At 49.6% G+C, this 24,254-nt stretch overlaps 1 protein-coding gene and 1 non-coding gene across 2 annotated transcripts in view; one reads left to right on the plus strand and one right to left on the minus strand.

Moving 5' to 3' along the window:
* The window catches only part of TEC (tec protein tyrosine kinase), a 53,746-nt gene that overhangs the window by 8,085 nt on the left and 21,407 nt on the right, over positions 1–24,254 (plus strand). The window contains exon 2 of the mRNA XM_038769276.1: positions 23,952–24,136. Within this exon, the coding sequence (XP_038625204.1) occupies positions 23,960–24,136 (177 nt within the window). The 5' untranslated portion in view covers positions 23,952–23,959. The remainder of the gene's footprint in view (positions 1–23,951; positions 24,137–24,254) is intronic.
* LOC119947753 lies at positions 7,611–7,748 on the minus strand. Its single transcript, XR_005456550.1, has one exon. It is a non-coding gene; the product is annotated as a small nucleolar RNA SNORA7 (small nucleolar RNA).

The raw sequence follows: 24,254 nt of genomic DNA on the forward strand, positions 1-24,254 counted from the left end.
GACCTTATGGTTTAACTGGGAGATGGACTCTAAAATAAATTACACACAGAAGGAAGTAATAGAGTGTAAAGATCTGCACATAGGTGCTGAGGGGAATGTGAAGTGGGAGGGAGTTTTTTTTGATGGCATTTATTAAGGGCTTACTCTGTGCAAAGCACTGTTCTAAGCACTGGGGTAGATACAAAGTAATCAAGTTGTCCCACGTGGGGCTCACAGACTTAATCCCCATTTTACAGATGGGATAACTGAGGCCCAGAGAAGTTAAGTGACTTGCCCAAAGTCACACAGCTGACAAGTGGCAGAGCTGGGATTTGAACCCATGACCTCTGACTCCAGAGCCCGGGCTCTTTGCACTGAGCCACCCTGCTTCTCTAATTCAGGCAGAGGGGAGGAGGTGAGCAAGAGTTTGGTGGTGAGAGGGAGGAGAATAAGGCAGAGCGAGTAGTTGGCTTGAGAGTAGTGTAGCATGCGAGCCTCCGAACCCATCTCTTCCCATCTTTTGAGAACACTTGCCCCCTCCCTTCTTCCCCCCCGACTGCCATCTTCAACTATTCACTCGCCAGTAACTTCTTTCCCACTGCTTTCAAACATGCTCATGTCCCCCTGATCCTTAAAAAACCCCACCCTTGACTCCATGACTCCCTCCAATTATCATCCTATCTCCTTCCTATCATTTCTCTCCAAACTCCTTGAAAGAGTTTTCTTCACCCACTGCTTCCACTTCCCCTCCTCCAAAATTCCTTCTTTGACATCCTCTAATGTGGCTTTCACCCTGTTCACTCCACAGACACTGTCCTCTCAAAATTCACCAATGATCCTTTTTTTGTCAAATCCAACCGCCTCTATTCCATCCTAATCATAATCCCCCTTTACTTCCCAGCTGCCTTCAACACTGTCTACCACCCTCTTCTTCTGGAAGCTTTATCTAGCCTTGGCTTCATGGACACTGTCCTCTCCTGGTTCTCCCCCAGTCTCTCTGGCCCCTCTTTCTCAGTCTCTTTCATGGGCCCCTCCTCTTCCTTCCACCCCCTAACTGTGGAAGTCTTCCTTCTTTTCTCCATCTACACCCACTCCCTTGGAGAACTCATTTGATCCCATGGTTTTAACTACCATCTCTAAGTGGATGATTCCCAGATCTACATCTCCACCCCTTATCTCTCTCCTTCTCTGCAGGCTCGTATTAACTCCTGCCTTCGGGACATCTCTACCTGGATAACCCACCAACATCTCATACTTAACATAACCAAAACAGGACTACTCATCTTCCCACCCAAACCGTGTCCTCCCCATGACTTTCCCATCACTGTAGACAGCACCACCACCCTCCCTCTCTCACAAGCAGTAACCTTGGCATTATCCTCTATTCATCTCTCTCATTCAACCCATATATTCAATGTCACCAAATCCTGTCGGTTCTACCATCACAACATTGCTAAAATCTTCTCTTTCCTCTCCAATGCTACCACACTGATTCAAGCACTTATCCCACCCCACCTTGACCTACAGAAAATGCCCCATGAAGCTACTCCTGGCAGGCTCAAGTGCTGTGTTCAGTGAGAAAGGGCATTCAAGCCCTTAAGGAAGCCTTCCCCATTGAGCAGATTCTGACCTGCTTCAGGATATGCAGGACCAGAGGGAGGTGGGTGGGTCTGGACCAGAATCGGGGGACCACTGGGAGCACTGACCTTTGGTGGGAGGGTGGGGTGGGGGGGTGGGGGTGGTGTAGATTGACATCCCCAGAGGCAGTGTCCAAGGCAGTTTCCTTCAGAGTAGGGTGGTCTGATGGATAGAGCACTAGGAGGTGGGGCTCTATTTCTAACTCTGCTATTAACTTGTTACATTTCTAGTCTCTGTTTTTCCATCCATAAAATGAGCTTAATAATAGGGAACCATCTACCTTATAGAAAGATTCAAGCCTTAATGCTTGTAAAGGGCTTTGAACTCATGGAGTAAAGATACTCTTTAAATACAAAGCATCACTGTCCACCCTCGAAGTGCTTTTCTGCTCAGCTGGGGTGCTGGTGGCCAGGCAGGGCTGACTTAGGGGTCCACCGTGCTTGGTGTGGGGAGGGGCGGGGGGTTAGCAAGGTCCAGCCAGAAACCACAAGCAGCCGAGGATGAGGAAATAGGTCATGTTTGGGGTCGGACAAGCTCTGTAGCCATGGAACATGTCAGCGGCCATTGAAAAAAATGAATCCCTGAACACTGGGCCCTGGACGAAGCCGCCGGGCTCTGGCTGTATCCCAGACTGAGGGTCCGCAAGGAAACTCTAATACAGGATCTGCTCCCCCCCCGACCCCGCCCTTGCCCCCCTAAGAAGTTCTCACTAGGGAGAGGAGAAGTGATGGGAAGTTGGGGCAAGGCACAGCCAGAGATGAGGGGAGTGCTAAGGGGGCCCACTCTCCAGTGGCTGCCCATGCATCCACCAACTCTGTTGCATTGTACTCTCCCAAGCATTTAGAATAGTGCTGTTCACACAGAAAATAATCAGTAAGTAGCACTGATTACTTTATTTATTGACTTAAGGTTCTCAATCAGCTCTTTTCCTCCTTCCTAACTTTGCTCATCTCCCACTAAAACCCAGTCCACACGCTTTGTGCCTCTAACACCAACCTCTTCACTGGGCTTGGATCTCATCTCTCTGATCTTTGACCCCTCACTCATGTCCTCCCTACTGCCTGGAGCTCTCTCCACCTTCATATCTAACAGTCAACCACTCTCCCCATCTTCAAAGCCCTATGAAAAATCACTTCTCCTTCAGGAAAGCTTTGCTGTCTAACCTAATAATAATTGTAGTGTTTTAGAGTTTACTATGTGCCAAGCAATATATTAAACACTGGAGTAGGATAAGATAATTAGGTTGGACACAGTCCCTGTCCACATGTGGCTCACAGTCTAATGGGGTCGGGGTGGAAACAGGCATTTAATCCCCATTTTATAGATGAGGAAACAGAGGTACAGAGAAGTGAAGTGACTTGCCCTAGATCCAAAGGCAGGCAAGATGGGGAGTTGAGATTGAAACCCAGGTCTCTGACTTCCAGGCCAATGCTCTTTCCATTAGATCACACTGCTTTTCATCTCCTACCCCTGTTCTCCTTCCTTTCTGCATCAGCTATGCATTTGGATATGTTGCCAACTTGTACTTCCCAAGCGCTTAGTACAGTGCTCTGCACACAGTAAGCGCTCAATAAATACGATTGATTGATTGATTGATTGATTGATTTGGATCCATGTAATAATAATTGTGGTAATTGTTTCTTTTGGTTTGTTCTTATGGTATTTGTTAAGTACTTATGAGGTGCCAGGCACTGTATTAAGTGCTGGAGTAGATTTAGGACAATCAGTTTCCACAAGGGGCTTACAAAGTAAGTAGGAGGGAGAACAGACATTGAATCCCCATTTTGCAGATGAAGGAACTGAAACACAGAGTAGTTAAGTGACATGCCTGAGGTCACACAGCAGGTAAGTGACAGAGCCAGTATCAGAACCCAGGTCTCTGACTCTCAGGCCCGTGATCTTTCCACTAGACCACACTGCTTCCCATATCCAAGAACATGGGCCTGGGGGGTCAGATTAGTAGTATTAGCAGCAGCAGTTCTAGCAGTAGCAATAATAATGTTTATTGAGTGCTAGCTTTGTGCAGAGCACTGTAATAAGTGCTGGGAAAGAATATACTGGTGGGAACTAGACATGGGCCCTGTCCCTCGAGGGGCTCACAGTCTATGACTATAGAAGGTTGGGGAGGACTGGAGACAGACATATTAGGAGCAATGAAAAACTACAACATTAAAACTGCATAAAGGACGGGGCAAATATGCAATACACAGAATGAAAGCAAAAGTCAGGAGGGAGCTGTGGTTAGAGGAGCAGAATTTATCCTCGTGATTCAAAGTTCACAGCAATGTCTACGCAGGCCCTAGCTTTCCTGAGGTTCAGGCTGCAGATCACATTCTCATTCCCGCTGGGGCAATTGACAGCAGAAGGGGTTGGGGTCACCTTGATTGTGTGGAGGGGAGCTGGTATTGGCCCTGGAGGGTGGAGACGGAAGGCAGTTCACCTGACCATGGTGAGGGGAGCTGAGCACGTGAAGGGAGGTAAGGCTGCAAATGCCAGATGTTTTGTTTAGCTCCGGAGGTTAAGAGGGCCTGAATTCTCATCCTGACTCCACCACTTGCCTGCTGTGTAACCCTCGGCAAGTCACTTAATTTCTCTCTGCATCAGTTTCCTCATCTGTAAAATGGGAATGAAATACGTATTCTCCCTCTTGCTTAGACTGAGGGCCCCATGTCGGGCAGGGACTGTGTCAGACCTGACTAGTATCTATCCCAGTGCTTAGTATAGTGCTTTGCACATAATAAGCACTTAACAAATGCCATAAATATTATTGTTATTATTACCTCCCAAAGCACTTTGAGTTTCACCTCTCTCCCATCCCCACAGCACTTATTTCCATATGCTTATACTCTGTTGCTTCCCCTACCTGTAATTAATTTTAATGTCAGTCTCCCCACTAGATTGTAAACTTCTTGAGAGCTGGTTTGTTCCTACCAATTCTATTACTCTTTACTCTCCAAAGTGCTTAGTGCAGTGCTCAATAGAGCACGGGCTTTGGAGTCAGAGGTCATGGGTTCGAATCCCGGCTCCGACACATGTCTGCTGTGTGACCTTGGGCAAGTCACTTAACTTCTCTGAGCCTCAGTTCCCTCATCTGTAAAATGGGGATGAAGACTGTGAGCCCCGCCTGGAACAACCTGATCACCTTGTACCCTCCCCAGCGCTTAGAACAGTGCTTTGCACATAGTAAGCGCTTAACAAATGCCATTATTATTATTATTATTATTGATTGATTGAGGGCAAGGGGAGAGGCTGCTAGACAGGAGGTCAGAAGATCAGAGCAAAGGAGGGCATGACAAACAGAACTGGGGCTGAAGTCTAGGAGGAAGGATCAATCGGTGATTTTATTAAGCACCTACTCTGTACTCCATACTTCACTCTGCTGCCCGGATCATTTTTCTACAAAAACATTTAGGACATATTTCCCCACTCCTCAGGAAATTCCAGTGTTTGCCCGTCCACCTCCACATCAGACAAAAGCTCCTCCCTGTTGTCTTTAAAGCAGTCAATCACCTTGCCCCCTCCTACCTCACCTCGCTATTTTCCTACTACAATCCAGCCCCAAAGCACTTCGCTCCTCTAATGCCAGGCTTCTCACTCTACCTCGATCTTGTGCATCTCACCATCGATCCCTCACCCATTTCTTGCGTCTAGCATTCCCATGGCATTCCCCGCTGTCTGAACTGAGGCCAGCTTTCCTGGCTTCTTGAGTGGCTATTATCAACATTTATTGGGGGGGGGAGGGGTGCTTGTGTGTGTGCATGTGTGTGTGTGTGTGTGTGTGTGTGTGTGTGAGAGAGAGAGAGAGAGAGAGAGAGAGAGAATTAATTACCTGGGCCTTCTCTAGGAGAAGCTATTTTACACCTTTTCTGAGAGCGGTGTCCATCAATCAACAATCTAATGGTTTGTATTGAGTGCTTACCATGTGCAGAGCACTGTCCTGAGCACTTGGAAGAGCAATAGAGTTGGTAGACATGATCCCTGACCATAAGGAGCTTGCAGTCTTTAGGGGGAGATAGACATTAAAATAGACTACAGATAGGGGAAATAGTAGAATGTCAGGACATGGACTAGATAATGAGAGAAGCTGGATTGGATGAAGATGAATAGGGAGTAAAGATTGGAGGAAGGAATATAAACAACCTTCATTATCCTGATGATACTTCCTTACTAGCAGAAAGTAAAGAAGGTTTGAAAGGCTTATTATTAGAAGTCAAGGAGCAGAACAAAAAGATAAGCCTGTACTTGAATGTCAAGAAAACAAAGATCATGATAACTGGAAGATTTAACACATTTACAGTGGATGGAGAGAAGATTGAAGTAGTTGACAGTTTTTCTCTCCTGGGATGGATAATCAGTGACAAAGGAACTAGTAGTCAAGAAATATGCCCAAGATTAATGTTAGGATATTTGCTATGAAAAGCCTGGAAAAAATCATGAAATGCGCTCATGTAATGACACAAAAATACAAATCGTCAATTCTATGGTGTTTCCAGTGACATTGTATGGATCTGAAAGCCGGACAATTAAAAATCAGAATAGAAAGAGCATCGATTCCTTTGAAATGTGGTACTGGAGAAGGCTTTTGTGACCACCATGGGCTGTCCAAAAAACAAACAAATGGGTTCTGGAGCACACTAAGCCAATGTGGTCTTTAGAAGGCCATGACTCGACTTAGATTGGCATATTTTGGTCACATCATCAGGAGGACCAATTCTCTGGAGAAGGCACTAATCCTCGGAAAAGTCCAAGGAAAATGTGGAAGAGGGAGACCGGCAGCTAGATGGATAGAAACCATAACAACCATAATGGAAGAACCATTAGCAAGGTTATGGGTTATGGCAGTAATAAATAATAATAAGTAATGATGGTATTTGTTAAGTGCTTACTATGTGCCAACCATCATCAACATCAATCGTATTTATTGAGCGCTTACTGTGTGCAGAGCACTGTACTAAGCACTTGGGAAGTACAAGTTGGCAACATATAGAGACAGTCCCTACCCAACAGCGGGCTCACAGTCTAAAAGGGGGAGACAGAGAACAAAACCAAACATACTAACAAAATAAAATAAATAGAATAGATATGTACAAGTAAAATAAATAAATAGAGTAATAAATATGTACAAACATATATACATATATACAGGTGCTGTGGGGAAGGGAAGGAGGCAAGATGGGGGAATGGAGAGGGGAACAAGGGGGAGAGGAAGGAAGGGGCTCAGTCTGGGAAGGCCTCCTGGAGGAGGTGAGCTCTCAGTAGGGCCTTGAACCCTACTCAGCACTACCAAGCACTGTTCTAAGCACTGGGGTAGGTACAAAGTAATCAGGTTGTCCCACGTGAGGCTCACAGTCTTAATCCCCATTTTACAGATGAGGTTATTGAGGCACAGAGAAATTAAGTGACTTGCCCAAGGTCACACAGCAGACAAGTAGCGGAGCCAGAATTAAAACCCACGACCTCTGACTCCCAAGCCCATGCTCTTTACACTAAGCCATGCTACTTCTCAGTAGATAAGATGTTCTGGAGAAAATATGTCCATAAAGTCGCTATGAATTCAAAAAAATGGCATTTGAAAAAAAAAGGATGTGGACATAATCCCAGCTCCCCTCAAATATCTTCTGTGTGTCCTGAGCAAATCACTTAACCTCTCTGTGCCTCTGTTACCTCATCTGTAAAATGGAGATTAAGACTATGAGTCCCATGTGGGAACATGGACTGTGTCTAACCTGATTAGATTGGATCTACCTCAGTACAGTGTCTGGAACATCCTGTCTTGTCTTATGGTGTCGAGTCATCTCTGACACACAGAGACTCCAAGGACACATCTCTCCCAAAACCCAACTCCATCTGCAATCCTTCTGGTAGTGTATCCATAGAGTTCTCTTGGCAAAGATATGGAAATGGTTTACCTTTGCCTCCTTCCGCGCAGTAAGCTTGAGTCTCCACCTTCGACTCTCTCCCATGCCACTGCTGCCCAGCATAGGAGAGTTTTGACTTGTAGCAGATTGCCTTCCACTTGCTAGCCACTGGCCAAGCTAGGAATGGAATGGGTTAGCCTCTGCTTGACTCTCCCTTCTGTAGCCAAAACTGGTAGAGTACTGGAAACTCTCCAGGTGTGGTCTTGATAAGGGGGTCTGGGGTCTGCTTAACAAATAAAATAACAATAATAATACTAATTACTATGGGACTGAGAGTGGGTGAATATCAAGTGCTTAAAGGGTTCAGATCCTAGTGCATAACTGACACAGCGGGAAGGGTGTCAGTAGGGGGAAGGAAGGTTTATTCGGGGAAAGTTTCTTGGAGGAGATGTGATTTTAGGATGACTTTTGAAGGTGGGGAGACTAGTGGTCTGGCGGATATGAGGAAGGAAGATGTTTCAGGTTATGTGGAGGAGCTGGGCAAGGGGTCAGTGGCAAGACAGATAAAATCGAGGTACAGAGAGTAAGTTAGCATTAGAGGAAAAAAGTGTGTGTTTGGGGTTGTTGTAGGAGATCAGCAAGGCGAGGTAGGAGGGAGAGAGTTGACTGAGTGTCTCAAAGCCGATGGTAAAGTGTGTCTGATGCAAACTACGGGAAGTTTTTGGAGAGTGGGGAGACGTGGACTTAATTTTTTTTTAGAAAAGTGATCGAGGCAGCCCATTGAAGTTCATTGAGGAGAGGGGAGAGACAGGAGGTAGGGAGGTCAGCAAGGAGGCTGATGCAGCATATGATAGGTGCTTGGGCCATTGTAGTAGCAGCTTGGATGGAGGGAAAAAGACAGAGTCTAAAGCTGTCTCCACACAGCTGGTCCTGAGGAGTGGAACTCATTCATTTTCAATTACTTGGGGAATGGAGGTATTTGTATTCAATTAGCCAGAAGTGGAAGGCATTAGTATTCCATTATCCAGGGATGGAGGATGTTAATATTCAATTACTCTCCTAAGTGCTTAGTACAGTGTTCTACGTACAGTAAATGCTCAATAAATGTCATTGAGAGAGCGAGCGAAGACAGTGCTCTGCACACAGTAAGTGCTCAATAAATACAATCGATTGAATTACTCAGGAGCAGAGTGCAATGGTATTCAATTAAGCAGCTTCCTGCCTGCCTCTGAATCCTATCGATGCTCACTCGGGTCCATAGGCTTGGAAAAATGGGGCAGTGGGATGCAGGTGCCCCATCTCCTTGGCATTCCGGTTCCTGTTAGAAACTGGGCAAGAGTGGGGCTGGGGGTGACTGGGGCTGAGTTCAAGCTTCTTGGAAATACAGACACTGCTTTTGCCCCAGGAGACCGGGGCCCTGGGTCCCTAACTGCCAGGAGGGACAGCAGGGTGTCTCCCCCTCCTGCCGGGGGAAGGTGGGTTGGGGGTGGGGAGCAGTGCTGACAGAGAGGGATTGGACCCTCACTAGGCCTCCATACCTCCAACTCCACCCCGAGATGCCAGGCAGGGAGAGGGGGATGCACTCAGGACCCCAAGAGGAAGGATTCCCTGCCATTGACCAGGGTTTCTCTCCCCTTCGAGACTATCAGCTCCTGGAGGGCAAGGCAGGGATCGCAGCTACCAACTTTATTGCACTGTACTCTCCCAAGTGCTTAGTACAGTGCTCTGTATCAGAAAGTGCTCAATAAATACCATTTATTACTACTTACTAGGAAGAAGCAGGGCTTAACAGAAAGCAGTGTGGCCTAGTGGAAAGATCATGGGCCTGGGAGTCAGAAGACCTGGGTTCTAATCCATACACTCTATTTGTCTGCTGAATGACCTTCTCTGTGCCTCAGCTTCCTCCTCTGTAAAATGGGGATTATAATGTTTCTCCCTCCTATTTAGACCCCGAGCCCCATGTGGGACAGGGACTGTGTCCACCCTGATTATTTTGTATCTACCCCGGGAATTAGTACCTGGCACATAGTAATTGCTTAACAAAAATCCTAATAATAATTATTATTACCATGCTGATCCTGAAACACACTAGCACTATTCCATCCGTCAACCCAACAGTAGTATTTAGTGAGTGCCTTCTGTATGCAGGGCCCTGAAATTATCATTATTATCATTATTATTATTATTATTATTATTATTATTATTATTATTATTATTATTGTATTTGTTAAACATTTACTATGTGCCAGGCACTGTACTAAGCTCTTAAGAGAGTAGAATTAGAAGATAGGAATCCTGCCTTTGGGGAATTTACTATTTGATGGGATTGTGTCATATAACTACTTGATAGTCAAGTCTACCAGCCCACCCGTTGGAGGGGGAGAGAGCAGCCTCCCAGAGCAGAGGCTGGGGTTTGAGGGGAAGATTTGGGGGATTGGAGGCTAAGAGGAAGGAAAAGAGGGAAAGAGGAAGGGAGGGAGGGAGGGAGGGCAGGGTGAGGTGGAGCAAGGGAAGGAGGGCAGGGAAGGAGGTAATTTTGGTCTCTAGGAATAGGTGAGGGGTGGTGGGGTGCGGCAGAACAGGCTGGACAGGTAGGGAAAGTGGGACCAGTACTGGGAGGGCCAGCCAAGACCTCTCTCAGGACACACTCGGTCAAGACAGGGCAGGGGGCCAGGCCAGCCGGGAGAATCGCCAGGATCTGGGGGGAGAGGAGGGGAGCCAGACTAGCAGGGACGATCATGATGGGGGGTGGGCAGGCTGGCCAGGAGGACTGTGGGGAGGCACAGGGGGCCAGGTGGGCAGGGTTAGTCACTTAGAACCACTTAGAACCAGATTGCAGCTTCTGATGGGCTATTTTGCGAACACAGTTCAGAGTGTGGCACCCTCAGAGAGGCATTGTCCACAGCAGGGGGCTGAGCAGTTGGGAAGGGCAGTAGATCATTCCCAGAGAATGGCCACATCCCCACAGGTCACCTCCAGATCCTGGGAAGCTGGGAAAGAGGACAGTCCCTTTCTCCAACTAAGCCTGCCCTACCAGCACTGTTTCTGCACTGAGGAGCCATGGGGCAATTTGGGCTCAGGGTGAGTTACCAATGAGCTGTTCCTCAGAGGGGCCCTGTGTTGCCCCCTCCCACCCCCTACCTCCTCCTCCTCATCCTCCTTCTCTGGGTGATGATATGAGGGGAGAGAGGCTGGAGCCCATTAGCACCTTAGCTTGAGGTCCCGATGTTCCATGTCTGTTTGGAAACTGCAGTCCAGTGGTATTCCAGCCCCAGGAGGGGAAATCGCTAATTACAGTGGATTCCCCCCAGGCAATGGCACCAGAAGTCTCCTGGGGAAGGGGAGAGTGGGCAGGCAGAAGGAGAGAGAAGTTGGTGGACATCTGGCAGGTGGTTGAGAGGGATAGGCAGATTTGGGGGACTAGGGAGTCCTGGCAGATGACATGGTGCTGTGGAAGAGCATGGGCCAGGGAGCCACTTGTCTGCTTTGTGACCTCGGGAAAGTCACTTCACTTCTCTGTGCCTCAAATAGCTCATCCAGAAAATGGGGATTGAAACTGTGAACTCCACATGGGACAGAGACTGCCGTCCAACCTGATTTGCTTGTATTCATTCATTCAGTTGTTTTATTGAGCACTTACTGTGTGCAGAGCACTGTACTAAAGCACTTGGTAAGTACAAGTTGGCAACATAAAGAGACGGTCCCTACCCAACAATGGGCTCACAGTCTAGAATAATAATAATAATAATAGTAATAATAATGGATTTGTTAAGCGCTTACTATGTGCAAAGTTACAAGGTGATCAGGTTGTCCCACGGGGGGCTCACATTTTTAATTTCCATTTTACAGATGAGGTAACTGAGGCACAGAGAAGTCAAGTGACTTGCCCAAAGTCACACAGCTGACAGTTGGTGGAGCCAGGATTTGAACCCATGACTTCTGACTGCAAAGGCCGTGCTCTTTCCACTGAGCCACGCTGCTTCTCCATATGTACCCCAGCGTCTAGCACAGTGTCTGGCACATAGGAAGCACTTAAGAAATTCCACAATTATTACTATTAGGTGATCAGGAGACCTAACAGGCAGGGGCAGTCAGTAGTAGTAGGAGGAGGAGGAGCAGTATTTCTTGCGCCCCCACTTGGGGAGTGATGCCACATTAGGTTCTGGGGAAATACAGAAGAACAAAGTGGCACGTTCCCTGCCTGCATTCTCGGTTTTCCCCCTACAAATCTCAAAATATTTACAACCTGAGTGGTCAAAATACTTGATTGGACATATATGTATGAGCACTAAGGAGAGTATAAATAATTCATAAGAGCTGGAATTAGATGAAGAGATGATATGGCTCAGAGTGCTGGGAAATCAATCTGGAAAGGCTTACTGGAGAAGGTAAAATTTTAGGAGGGGTTTTAATGTGGAGAGAACTGTGTTCTGTCTGATGCAACAAGGAAGGAATGATGTTCCAAGCCTGAGGGCAGTGTGAGGGAGGGGCTAAGGTCAGTAGTCTTGGCAGATGGGGTGGGAGTGGGCAGATGCTGACATTGCCATAAATTATAGATTTGAAGGGGCAAATTCCAAATTGCATGGACACATTCTCTTGTTTCACTAAGGGGCCAAGTGGCGGCCCTGAAGTGTTCTAGCCTTACCTGAGATTTGGCTAATTTGACCTTACTAAAACTCACTTGCTTTCCCCCAACTTGTGGAAGAGCTGCATCGCATTCAGTCCGCTCTGGGGCTTGAGCCCCCAAAGCCAGTAAAAGGAGATTAGGCCTGGCCTCCTCAAGCTCCACGTCACCACTTCCTCTCGGCCTCCTCTCGGCCGCCTGGTTTTCCCTGCTGGCCTGGATGGAGCATAAAGGGAAAACTGGTCCCAACCAATGCTCGCTCACTCATGCATAGTCCACTGCGCTCCCTAAACCATATGACTTCTGCCATTCTGGCCAAGGTCAGGGGCTTGCTTCACAGCAGCCATTTAATGATTAAACGGCATTCACTTTCCAGGTCTTCCACAAAAGGCCACTAAATGATTCAACAGCAAGTCAGCCCAAAGTCAGCCCAAAGTCAACCTGAGAAAACTGAACCAACTGTTTGCTTGTGGAATAGGCAGCTCTGTGGCGGACTCTGCAGGTCAATGACTCAGATAACTGAGGCCCAAAACATCTGAAGCTACACTAGACAGTGGTTTGGGCCTACTACTGGGTGTGAGACTGCCCACATGCAGTGGCCCTGAGAGCTGCTGGGAGTGTGGCTAGGTGCTCTCCAGGCAGTAGACAACCAGCCTATGAGAAAGGGATGTGGGGCCAGTTTGGCTCTCAGTCGTTTGGGATTTCCTGCCCTTGGAAACTGGGTGGTTTTGACCCCATGGTCAGTGATCAGTCCAAGATTGGCCTCCGGGCCCAAGGGACATGATCAGGTTGATCTTTTGGCAAGCAGTTGTCTATATCACAGATCCAAGTCATGGGAGAAATGCTCCCTGGGGGTGGGGTACAGATGGTGGGCAGATGGCAGGAGTCAGTCAGTCAATTATTCATTCATTCATTCAATCATATTTATTGAGCTCTTACTGTGTGCAGATCACTGTACTAAGTGCTTGGGAGAGTACAGTATAACAATATAACCCACACGTTCCCTGCCTACAATGAGTTTACAGTCTAGAGGACTGGGCAGAGGGCAGAATGGGGGCAGTCAGACAGCAGGAAGGGGGCAGATGTCGTAGAGCATCAGACAAGCAACAGACTGTAGTGTGCTGCCTCTTGAGCCCAACACCCACCTGGCTCATGGTAGGGGATGCTACGGGGAAGCACGGACCCTCCTCTGACAGGGGGGTGGCCCGGTGATTGGCTGCCTGGCTGGGCAGTTGGCTGGCTGGAAGGTGGGCTGGGCTGGCTGGGAGGCAGGCTGGGTGGCGGGCCAGGTGACTGGCCAGGTGGTGGACGGAGGGTCAGAACTGATTCTACACATTCAAGATTTGGGCAGAGGCTCAACCGTGCCCAGAAACTGGTTTGGTGACGTGGCTGGGTTGGGTGTTTTGGATGCAGCTAGTTCCCCTTCCTCCCTCTTTCCCTCCCTCCCAGCTTGGGGTGCAATCTATCTGCCCCTGGACTCTCACCTCAGGCTTGGGATCTCTCTCCCCAACCCCTGGAAACTTCCCTCTTGAAATACCAGCCCTCTGCCCCGGCCCCCTGTGCCCGCTGCCTGCCATCATCCCCCACATTAGCCTGACCACAACCCACCCAGTGGGTAAGACCTTAGGCAAGTTATACTTAACCTCTCTGGGCCTCAGTTTCCTCCTCTATGAAATGGGGATGATAACTGTTCTCCCTCTTTCTTTGGCCTTGACCTCTGTGAGAAACAGGGACTGTTTTGGTCGGATTATCCTGTACCCATTCCCGTGCTTAGCAATCAATTAATCCATCAATCAATGCTATTCAATAATAATGATGGTATTTGTTAAGCGCTTACTTAACACTGTTCTAAGCACTGTTCTAAGAGCTGAAGCACTGTTATAAGTGCTGGGGCACTGTTATTAATTGCTTACTATGTGCAGAGCACCATACTGAACGTTTGGGAGAGTACAGTACAGCAGAGTTAGTAGACAGGTTCCCTGCCCTCAGTGAGCTTACAGTCTAGAGGGGGAGATAGACATTACTATAATTTATAATATATCATTTAAAGATATGTACAAAGTGCTATAGAGTTGAGGGTGGGGTGGATATCAAGTGCCCACAGGTCACAGATCCAAAGGTCACGGTATAGATGACGCAGAAGGGAGAGCAAGCCAAGGAAAAGAGAGTTTAGCTGGGGAAGGCTTTCTGGAAGAGATGTGACCTGAATAATGCTTTGAAGGTGGGGAGAATGATGGTCTGACGAATATGGATGGGGAACGAGATCCAGGGTAGGGGGAGGATGTGGGAAAGAGGTTGGCAGTGAGATAGAGAAGTTCAAGGCACAGCGAGTAAGCTTGCACTAGAGGAGTGAAGTGTGCAGGCTGGGCCGTAGTAGATCAGTGAGATGAGGTAGAATGGGGCAAGCTGATTTAGGGCTTTAAAGCCAATGATAAGTAGTTTCTGACTGATGCACTAGTGGATGGGCTACCACTGGAGGTTCTTGAGGAGTGTGGAAACATGGACTGAATGTGTTTTTAGAAAAATGATTTGGGCTACAGAGTAAAGTATGGACTGGAGTGGTGAGACCATCACTTTCTCCACCTTCAAAGCATTATCAAGGTCACAGCCTACCTCACCTCACTGATCTACTACAGCCCAGACTGCATATTTCACTCCTGTAGTGCTAGCTTACCCACTGTGCATTGCTTACTCAGCAAAGGAGGCAGAAGCAACATGGTGCTGTGGAAAGAGCATGGGCCAGAGAGTCAGAAGGACCTTGTTGTGTAACCTTGGGCAAGTCACTGCATTTTTCTGTGCCTCAGTTACCTCATCTGTAAAATGGGGACCGAGATCAATCAATCAATCAATCAATCAATCAATCGTATTTATTGAGCGCTTACTATGTGCAGAGCACTGTACTAAGCGCTTGGGAAGTACAAATTGGCATCACATAGAGACAGTCCCTACCCAACAGTGGGCTCACAGTCTAAAGGGGGGAGACAGAGAACAGAACCAAACATACCAACAAAATAAAATAAGGAGGATAGAAATGTACAAGTAAAATAAATAAATAAATAAATAAATAGAGTAATAAATATGTACAACCATATATACATATATACAGGTGCTGTGGGGAAGGGAAGGAGGTAAGACAGGGGGATGGAGAGGGGGAAGAGGGGGAGAGGAAAGAAGGGGCTCAGTCTGGGAAGGCCTCCTGGAGGAGGTGAGCTCTCAGCAGGGCCTTGAAGGGAGGAAGAGAGCTAGCTTGGCGGATGGGCAGAGGGAGGGCATTCCAGGCCAGGGGGAGGACGTGGGCCGGGGGTCGATGGCAGGACAGGCGAGAACGAGGCACGGTGAGGAGATTAGCGGCAGAGGAGTGGAGGGTGCAGGCTGGGCTGTAGAAGGAGAGAAGGGAGATGAGGTAGGAGAGAGTTAGGTGATGGAGAGCCTTGAAGCCGAGGATGAGGACATTTGCCTGATGCGTAGATTGATTGGTAGCCACTGGAGATTTTTGAGGAGGGGAGTAACATGCCCAGAGCGTTTCTGCACAAAGACAATCCAGGCAGCAGCGTGAAGTATGGATTGAAGTGGGGAGAGACACGAGGATGGGAGATTGGAGAGGAGGCTGGTGCAGTAATCCAGTCGGGATAAGATGAGAAACAGGAGGATGGGAGATCAGAGAGGAGGCTGATGCAGTAATCCAGTCGGGATAGGATGAGAAATATGATTAAATGAATTAATGAATGCAAGATGAATTGAGGACAACACCGAAGTTACAGGCTTATGAGATAAGGAGGATAGTGGTATTATCTACGGGGATGAGAAAGACAAGGGGAAGACTAGGTTTGGGTGGGAAGATAAGGAGTTCAGTTTTAGACATGTTTAGTTTGAGGTGTCGGTGGGACATCCAGGTAGAGATGTCCTGAAGGTAGGAGGAGACTGTAGAGAAGGAGAGAGGCCAGGGCTGGAGATGTCGATTTGGAAATCATTCTTATAGAAATGTCAGTTGGTTCCATAGGTGAGAATTCTCCGAGGGAGTGGGTTTAGATGGAGAATAGAAGGAAATCCAGAACTGAATCTTGGGGGCACTGTCAGAGGGTGGGTAGCAAAGAGGAGCCAGCAAAAGAAGCTGCAGAGCGGTCAGAGAGATAGTAGAACCAAGAGAGGACTGTGTCAGAGAATACAAGGCTGGATAAAGTTTCAAGGAGAAGGGGGAATTATTCTGCTAATTCTGTTGAACTGTGCTCTCCCAAGCACTTAGTATAGTGCTCTGTACATAGTAAGAACTCAGTAAATACCACTGATGGATTGACTGATTGGTTTACATTGTCAAAGGAAGCTGAGAGGTCAGCTGAGTGGTCTAGGAAGATTTGGATAGAGTAGGAGCCGTCAGATATGGTGAGAAGAAGGTCATTAGTTACCGTAGCGAAGGCTGTTTCCATGATATGGTGGGGCCATATCATAGCACATTGCCTCTAAATCACATTCTGTTCTGAGCTCTATTAAGGAAATATGACCTCCTTCCTGTGCCCTTGCTGCTCCTCCCCCCTGCTGAGGTCCCTGCCCCCTCTCTTTCCAGGAAAACCCCAGCCAGTCCTCTGGAGAGGTGGGCCGGGATCAGTCCCAAACCAGACTGGGTTGGGCCAGGACTAGGTCTCCTGACACCTGCAGCCTATTGAGGATGGGGTTGGTTAGAGTGCAGGGGTGATCCAGAAATGGCTGACCCTTACATCTAGGGGGGTAGCCAGGAGGCCGTCTGCCATGAGTCCTCTGATCCCTGACCTCCACCCTGCTGGGCCACCTCTAGTCAGGGGTCAGGGATCAGGTTGGGCTGGGTCTGGGCAGGAGACAGCTGTGGAGAGGAATGGGGCTTCAGATTTAGGACTGTACCAGTGATTTCTTAGTTGTCTGTTTCCCATGTGCCCATCAGACCTGAGTAGAGCAGGGTAACCCCGGGGTGAAGGACAGCAGCAGAGCAAGGTAACCTCTGGGTGAAGGGACAGCAGCAGAGCAAGGTGACCTTCAGGTGACGGGACAGCAGCAGAACAGGGTGACCTCCAGGTGAAGGGTCAGCAGCAGCAGAGCAACTGGAGCTCATGGTTCACAGAGGTTGGGGCAGAGGATCCAGGCATTGGGGTTTCCTCCTTATGCTGTAACTCTATTTGGGAGGTTTCTCTTGGCACCTTGGTCTCTGCTGAGCTCTCTGCTGAGTCCTGTGCCCAGCCCTGAGCTGAACCCCATGCCTAATCCTATGTCAAGCCCTGTGCCCAGCCCAGGGCATTTTTCCCTTCCTATCTGGCCTATTTTTTCCCAGTGACTAATGTACCATCAAGTTCACGTGGGGCTGAACTTCCACATTCTCGCCGGCATGGGAATCCAGGTGCTGGCCCCAGGCTGGGCCGGGCCGGTCTGGGAGGAATCTGAGCTCTGGCCCCGAACCAGTCTGGGGAGGTTGTCTTTGGTAATTCCCTGCCCACCCAGCCCTTACTGTATCTGCCAGCTGGAGGAAAGGGCTCATTTCTGCAGGACTTGATGGTGTCAGTCCTTATTCATTCAATCATTCATTCAATCGTATTTATTGAGTGCTTACTGTGTGCAGAGCACTGTACTAAGCGCCTGGGAAGTACAAGTTGGCCCTTACCCCAGCCCTGATCCTGGCCCTGCCCCTGCCCCTGGCCCCAGCCCTGATGTCAGTTCTGACCTCGACCCTGGCCCTGACCCCAGTCTTTTCTACAACAGAGGGACAGAACAGGGCCCACAGGGAGGGAAGAGAGGGAGGGAGGGGAAGGAGGGAGGGAAGGGATGAAAAGAGGGAGGGAGGAAGGGAAAGGAGGGAGGGAAGGGAGGGGAAGGAGTGGGAGAGAGGGAAGGAGGGAAGGGAAAGAGGGAAGGGAGGGAAAGAGTGAGGGAAGGCAGGAAGGCAGGAAGGCAGGAAGGAAGGAAGGAAGGAAGGAAAGTGTCTGCCTGTGTCCATTCATTCAATCATTCAATTCAATAGTATTTATTGAGTGCTTACTGTGTGCAGAGCACTGGAAGTCCCATCCTGAGGATCTGTGCTAGCTCTGGAACAGCTTTCTTCTGAGGCTGGCAGTGGGCACGGGACCCCTCTACAACTCCCACAGGACCCCCACACAACCCCCAGTCCCAGGCCATCAATTATGCAGCCACTTCTCCTCGACCCCCTCTGGAGTGCACGGGGGAATTTATCTCGAGATGGAACCCAGGTTCTCATTGCCCCCTGCCCTGGAGGTGGGAGAGGATCGGCGAGTGGGTGTGGTTGCAGGGGCTGCTCTAGTTCTGGCCATTCCCCCTGCACTTCGCTGTCCTGGGAGCAGGACGAGTCCAGGTACCTGCAGCTGCTGTTGAGTTATCCCCTGGCCCTACCTCTGGTCTCTGAAATCCCACCAGGCCATAATTCCAAGGTGTGGGCTGCACTAGGACAGGTGTGCCTGGTGTGGGCTGGATGTAGATGGGTTTGGCTGGGGTGGGATGGATATGAGTGGGTGTGGGCTGCACATGGATAGGTGTGGCTGAGGATAGGGTTGGAAGTGACTGGCTGTGGGCTGGATGTGACTGTTGTGGGTTGCATATGGTGGGGGTGGACTTGATGTGACTTGGTGTGGTCTGGGATATCTGGGCGTGGGCTGGGTGTGGGCTAAGCATGGCTAGGCATGGGCTGCACATGACTGGGTGAGGGTTGGGCACATCTGGGTGTGGGCTGAACACAGGCTGGGCATGGCTGGACACAGGCTGGGCATGGCTGGGCACGGTCTGGGAGTGGGCTGGGCATGTCTGGGTGTGGGCTGGGCAGAGGCTAGGTATGGCTAGGCGTGGGCTGGACAAGGCTGGACATGACCTGGATGTGACTGAATATGGGCTAAGCATGTCTGGGCATGGCCTGGGCATGGACTGAGAACAGGGTGGATAGGTTCTAAGCGTGGGCCGGGTCAGGACTTGGCTGAAGCCTGAAGCTTCCTGTGGGCTGTGGTATTGATTTCCGGGTAAAGTGACTGTTCATTCTGGTGGTTCCGTTCTGGCCTCTAAAGGCCAGCCTGGGGGTGGAGACTGAGCTTTTGCTCTCTATTTCACTGTGTAGGGTGGGAGCCAACTTTTCAGTAAAGAGCAGGGGGCACAAGCAAGGAGGCATGGACACACAGTGAGGGCACAATGCAGGGAGCTTAGGATGGAAGGACTAGAGGGAGGGGCACAGGGCAGAGAGCCCCGGGTTGAGGCCCAGGTTAGGGCTCAGGATGGAGCTACTTATTCCTCCTAATACAGGGTGGTACTGGGCTTGGATGCCAGGGAGGCCCAGTGGGTTGGAGGGACTGGCTGGAAAAGACTGACCAGACAGGATGGCCTGGCAGCCTGGTCAGCAGCTCCTGTGCCCTTCTGCCATCTCATCATGGTGCAGGCAAGTCCTCTCTTCCAGGAGAGCAGTGGGAAATGGCTCCCACCAGCTGTCCTGGAAACCAGTGAGTCCTGGCCAACAGGATAATGGGGCCAGAGTACCAGGGGGTACCAGCTAGGGTACCAGGTGGAGCAGGGGTTCTAGGTCTCCCCAGAAGCGGGTGAAGGGACAGCCCTCCACATCCAGCCTGAAAACATCTCTGCTCACCTCCAGCAAAAGGGCCTCCCTCCATACGATGGCTTCTGTGGGGTGGGGAGAGAGGAGAAGGAGGAGGAAGAGGAGGAGTAGCGGGCTTGGTATTTATCAAGCACTCCTTGTGTGCAAGGCCTTCAAGGGAGTTGATCCCTGGAAAACACCCTTTGGGAAGTACAAAACACAGAAATGATACACAGATTCCCTGCCCTCAAGGAGCTGACATTCTAACGGGGGAGGCAGACATAAAAGTATTTACAAAGTAATCAAAAATATTAAACATAGACACATATATTTCGGGAGGGTTTTGAATATGGGAGAGGGCTGTGGTCTGTCAGATTGTGAAGGGAGGAGAGAGGAGCTGTAGGCTGGGGGAAGAGTGAGAGCCAGGGGCTGAGTCAGCTGGAGAGGCCAGAGGCAGGTTCAGTTTGAAAGACAGTGAGCTGAGGAGGAGGAACCAACACAGCTAGCTGGGAAGGAGCAGGGAGCAGATGGAGCAAATGTGTGAGGTGAGGTGAGTCAGGGGAGAGCTTGAGGCCGATTGTAAAGCATTTTTGCTTGATGTGGAGAGACACAAGAAGCCAGTGGAGGGTTTTGAGGAGAGGCGAGCCAAGTGACATTTCAAGAAGATGACTTGTGCAGCAGAGAGGGGAGAGGCTGGAGGTAGGAAGACTGGTGAGGAGGCTGATGCCATAGCCCATCAATGATATACCTAGGGTAGAGAAGAATTGTACTTTCCAAGCGCTTAGTACAGTGCTCTGCACGCAGTAAATGCTCAATAAATATGATTGAATGAATGAATGAATGAATGAATGAGTGAAAGAAGGGGTGGATGGAGGAGATCCAGCCAGATTTGGCAGGAGATTGAACGTGAGAATTGAGCGATCGCCAAGAGTGTGGGGGCTGGGGACAGGCGTTTGGGACAGAAAGGATAGCAGTTATTGCCTGAGAGGAAAGGGAGAAGGAGGAAGAGGAGAAGGAGCTGGGGTAGGGGCAAGAATGAGAAAGCCAGTTTGAGACAATTTTGCCTAGTAGAAAGGGCACATAGCAAGTACTTAATACTATTTTTTTTAATTATTATTATTATACAGATTGAACTTGAGGTGCCATGGAGATGTCCCAGGGCAAGAAAATATGAGGGGGTAGGTCAGATGAGAGGTTAGGGTTCAGGGGTGATTTAGGAGTCCTCAGTGTACCTGAAACAGGTGGGCTCCCCAAGAGAGTGAGTTCAGAGAGAGAAGGAGGGGATCCGAAACAGAGACTGGGGGAACGCTCAAAGTAAGAGGATGAGAGGAGGAAGAGGAGCCAGTGAGCGAAACTGAGTAGGAGCCGTCAGGGAGATAGCGGGAGACCAGGTTGGTACCATGGTCCGGCAGTGTTTCAAGGTGGAGGGAGTGGTCCCCAGTGTCAATCAGGATGGGAGGCCAGACCTCTTGACTCTAAGGAGGTGTGGCCCACTGGCATCAGGAGATTGGAGCAGAAGGGCAGGGAGTGGGGTGGTGGAGGTGGTGGAGACAGAAAGTCTGAAATGTCACAGAGACCAGGGAGTTTGTTGGAGTTAATCACACTGATGTACTAGAGAAAGAGGAAGGGAGAAGGATAAGATTAACTTCTAGATGCCAGTCTGACGGGACCTGGACAGCTCATTTTGTGGAGGACTCCCTTGGGGCCTCGGCAGCTCGTTTTGTGGAGGGCTCCCTTGCCCAGGCAAGTCCCAGGTTCTAAACCCCGCAGGATTAGGATAACACAGTAAGTCAGTACATTTAAATGCAGTGCAAATAGGGAAGAGTTGGTTTATTTTGGGTTAACATACTCTCCAAGCTAGGGAGAGCTCGAGAGATAAAATTGTAAGGGGCCGCTGTGAGGCACAGAGAGGTGTGAGGGCTTCCTGCCTCCCAAACCTTTCTGAGCACCTTTAGCAAGGTGGGTTTGCCTCATTAGTTTGCCTGGTCTACTCATCAGGAGGGCTGGTAACCTGAGGACTGGGGGAAGGTGTGGCGGGTCACCCCCAAGCGCTTAGAACAGTGCTTTGCACATAGTAAGCGCTTAACAAATGCCAACAAAAAAAATGGAGGCATAAAAAGAAAGGCAAAAAGGCAGGGAGGTGGGCAGGCAGGGAGGAAGTGGTTGGTGGGTGGGCAGTCAGGCAGGCAGACAGGTTGACAGGCGGGTGGATAGGCGGGTGGATAGGTAGGCAGAGAGGCAGGCAGCGGGTAGGCAGGCAGGTAAGCTGACAGGTGGACAGACGTGCTACAGAAGCTGTCTGTGGAGAATCCATAGGGTCTACGTGCCGCAAATGGAGACAAGTTAGATGGCGCAGATGGGGCAGGGGCCCCTGAGGAAAGTAAGAGTGGAATCCCATTGGCTAGGAAAGGGTTGGGAATTGCTAGAGTCAAGTGATTCTGGTCAAATTAAGGATTTGATGATGGTGATGGCATTTGTTAGGCGCTTACTATGTGCAAAGCACTGTTCTAAGCGCTGGGGGGGGATACCAGATGTCGTCCCACATGGGGCTCACAGTCTTAATCCTCATTTTACAGATGAGGTAACTGAGGCTCAGAGAAGTTAAATGACTTGCCCAACATCACACAGCAGACATGGGGGGGGGACCAGGATTAGAACCCATGACCTCTGACTCCCAAGCCCGGGCTCTTTCCAGTGAGCCACGCTGCTTCTCTATAATAATGATGATGGGATTTGTTAAGCGCTTACTATTTGCCAAGCACTGTTCTAAGCACTGGGGGGATACAAGGTAATCAGGTTGTCCCACGTGGGGCTCACAGTCTTAATCCCCATTTTACAGACGAGGGAACTGAGGCCCAGAGAAGTGAAGTGACTTGCCCAAAGTCACACAGCTGACAAGTTGCGGAGTCGGGATTAGAATCTACGACCTCTGACTCCAAAGCCCAGGCTCTTTCCACTGAGCCATGCTAGAGTAATGGGATTTGCCTGTGGTTTCCTTTGGAATCTTTTCTTAAGGAACTTGTCTACAATTCTGTTATACTGTACTCTTCCATGTGCTTAGTACAGTGCTCTGCACACAGTATGCCATCAATAAATACCACTGATTGATTGATTGATTGAACACTCTTTAATCTTCTTGTTAGAGCAAATGCTTGTTGGCCCACTGACCCCAGGGATCATCTGGTGGGGTGGGGTGGGGAGGGGAACAGAGAGGAGTGGAGGGCAGTAGAAAGGAACAGGTCAAATTCCAGGGGAACACGGTCCCAGGGAGGTGTAATGAGGGAAACTGATGATCTCTCTGTGCCTATAACCTTGGCCCCAGTGGCTCCCTGGGTCTGGGGAGGGTGCCACACACCCCTTGACTCATGCTGCTAGAGGGGTCCATTATGCTCTCTCTGGCCCAGTGCTAGTGGGAGGGGCAGCAGTAACCTTTCTTCAAAGAGGAGTCTGCAGGAGATTCCCTATGATGTGTCCCCCCTACGCTGTGCAAGAGGAGCTCTGGAGGGGTTTGGAGAATGGGGCTTGCCTGGGTGAGCGAACCCTCCCCATAGTGTCTCATCAGGTTGGCCTCCAGCTGGAGAAGACTCCGGGGAACATCTCACAGGACAGACAGACAGACAGACAGACAGACACACACACACACACACACACACGTACAGAGTTATTGGTGGCCTTAGAGATCACCACCTCTGTGGAGTACAGAGGTCAACACCTGACTATAGAGTGTTGACCAGAGGATTGGTGGGAAAGAAATGGGGGCAATGGGTGGACAGAAGTGGGAGTGGGAAGGTGGGGCGATGACTGGAAATGCCTGTGGGATCCAGACAGGCTTTCTTAGAGGAGGGAGGCTCAAACCTATTTGAAGACAGTGGAGAGGGGGCCGCAGAGAATGAGAAGTTGAAGGCGGCAGTGAGGGAGGGAGGGAGGCAGGGAGGGGAAATGGGATTAAGTGATTTCAGTGGACCAGAGAGAAAAGGGAGGCAATCAGAGGAGCAGGTGGAAAGGGGGGGATTTACAAAGTAGGCTGGAATTGGCAGGGGAAGGCTAAGGAGAAGGTGCAGTGTGGTGAACAAGAAATGGGGATGACTCCGGGCGGGTGGGGGTAAGGTAGGGGACTCCAAGAGGGGATGGGAGGAAATTGGGGAACTCCAGGGGGATGGAGGGAGGGTGGGGGTACCCTGGGAGGTGTGGGGGGACCTCTGAGAAATTCCAGCTTGAGGTGCTGCATGAGGGCAGAGAGAGAGAGACCAGAAGTGCTGGAAGCAGGAAAGCTCAGTCAAACCCCTTGGTCTTTGGGCTGTTTCAGCAATTTGGATGGTTGATGGCCAGAGAAGGGGCAAGCAGGAGGCTGAAATGAATGGGAATGTCATCCTGGAGGAAATTCTCATTAAAAGATCTCAACAGAAGAAGAAGACATCCCCTCTGAACTACAAGGAGAGGCTTTTTGTGCTCACGGCATCCCTGCTGACGTACTACGAAGGCCGAGCGGAGGTAGGGGTCCTTGGAAGGGTTTACCTTTTTCTGCTCTTGCAAACTCCCTTTCTGAAATCTGTCTTTTCGTCAGTTCCTGCTGGGCTGACTGTTTCTGCCACTAAAAGTGGGGTCTGAG

Source organism: Tachyglossus aculeatus, chromosome X5 (assembly GCF_015852505.1).
Source record: "Tachyglossus aculeatus isolate mTacAcu1 chromosome X5, mTacAcu1.pri, whole genome shotgun sequence".
NCBI lineage: Eukaryota > Metazoa > Chordata > Mammalia > Monotremata > Tachyglossidae > Tachyglossus > Tachyglossus aculeatus.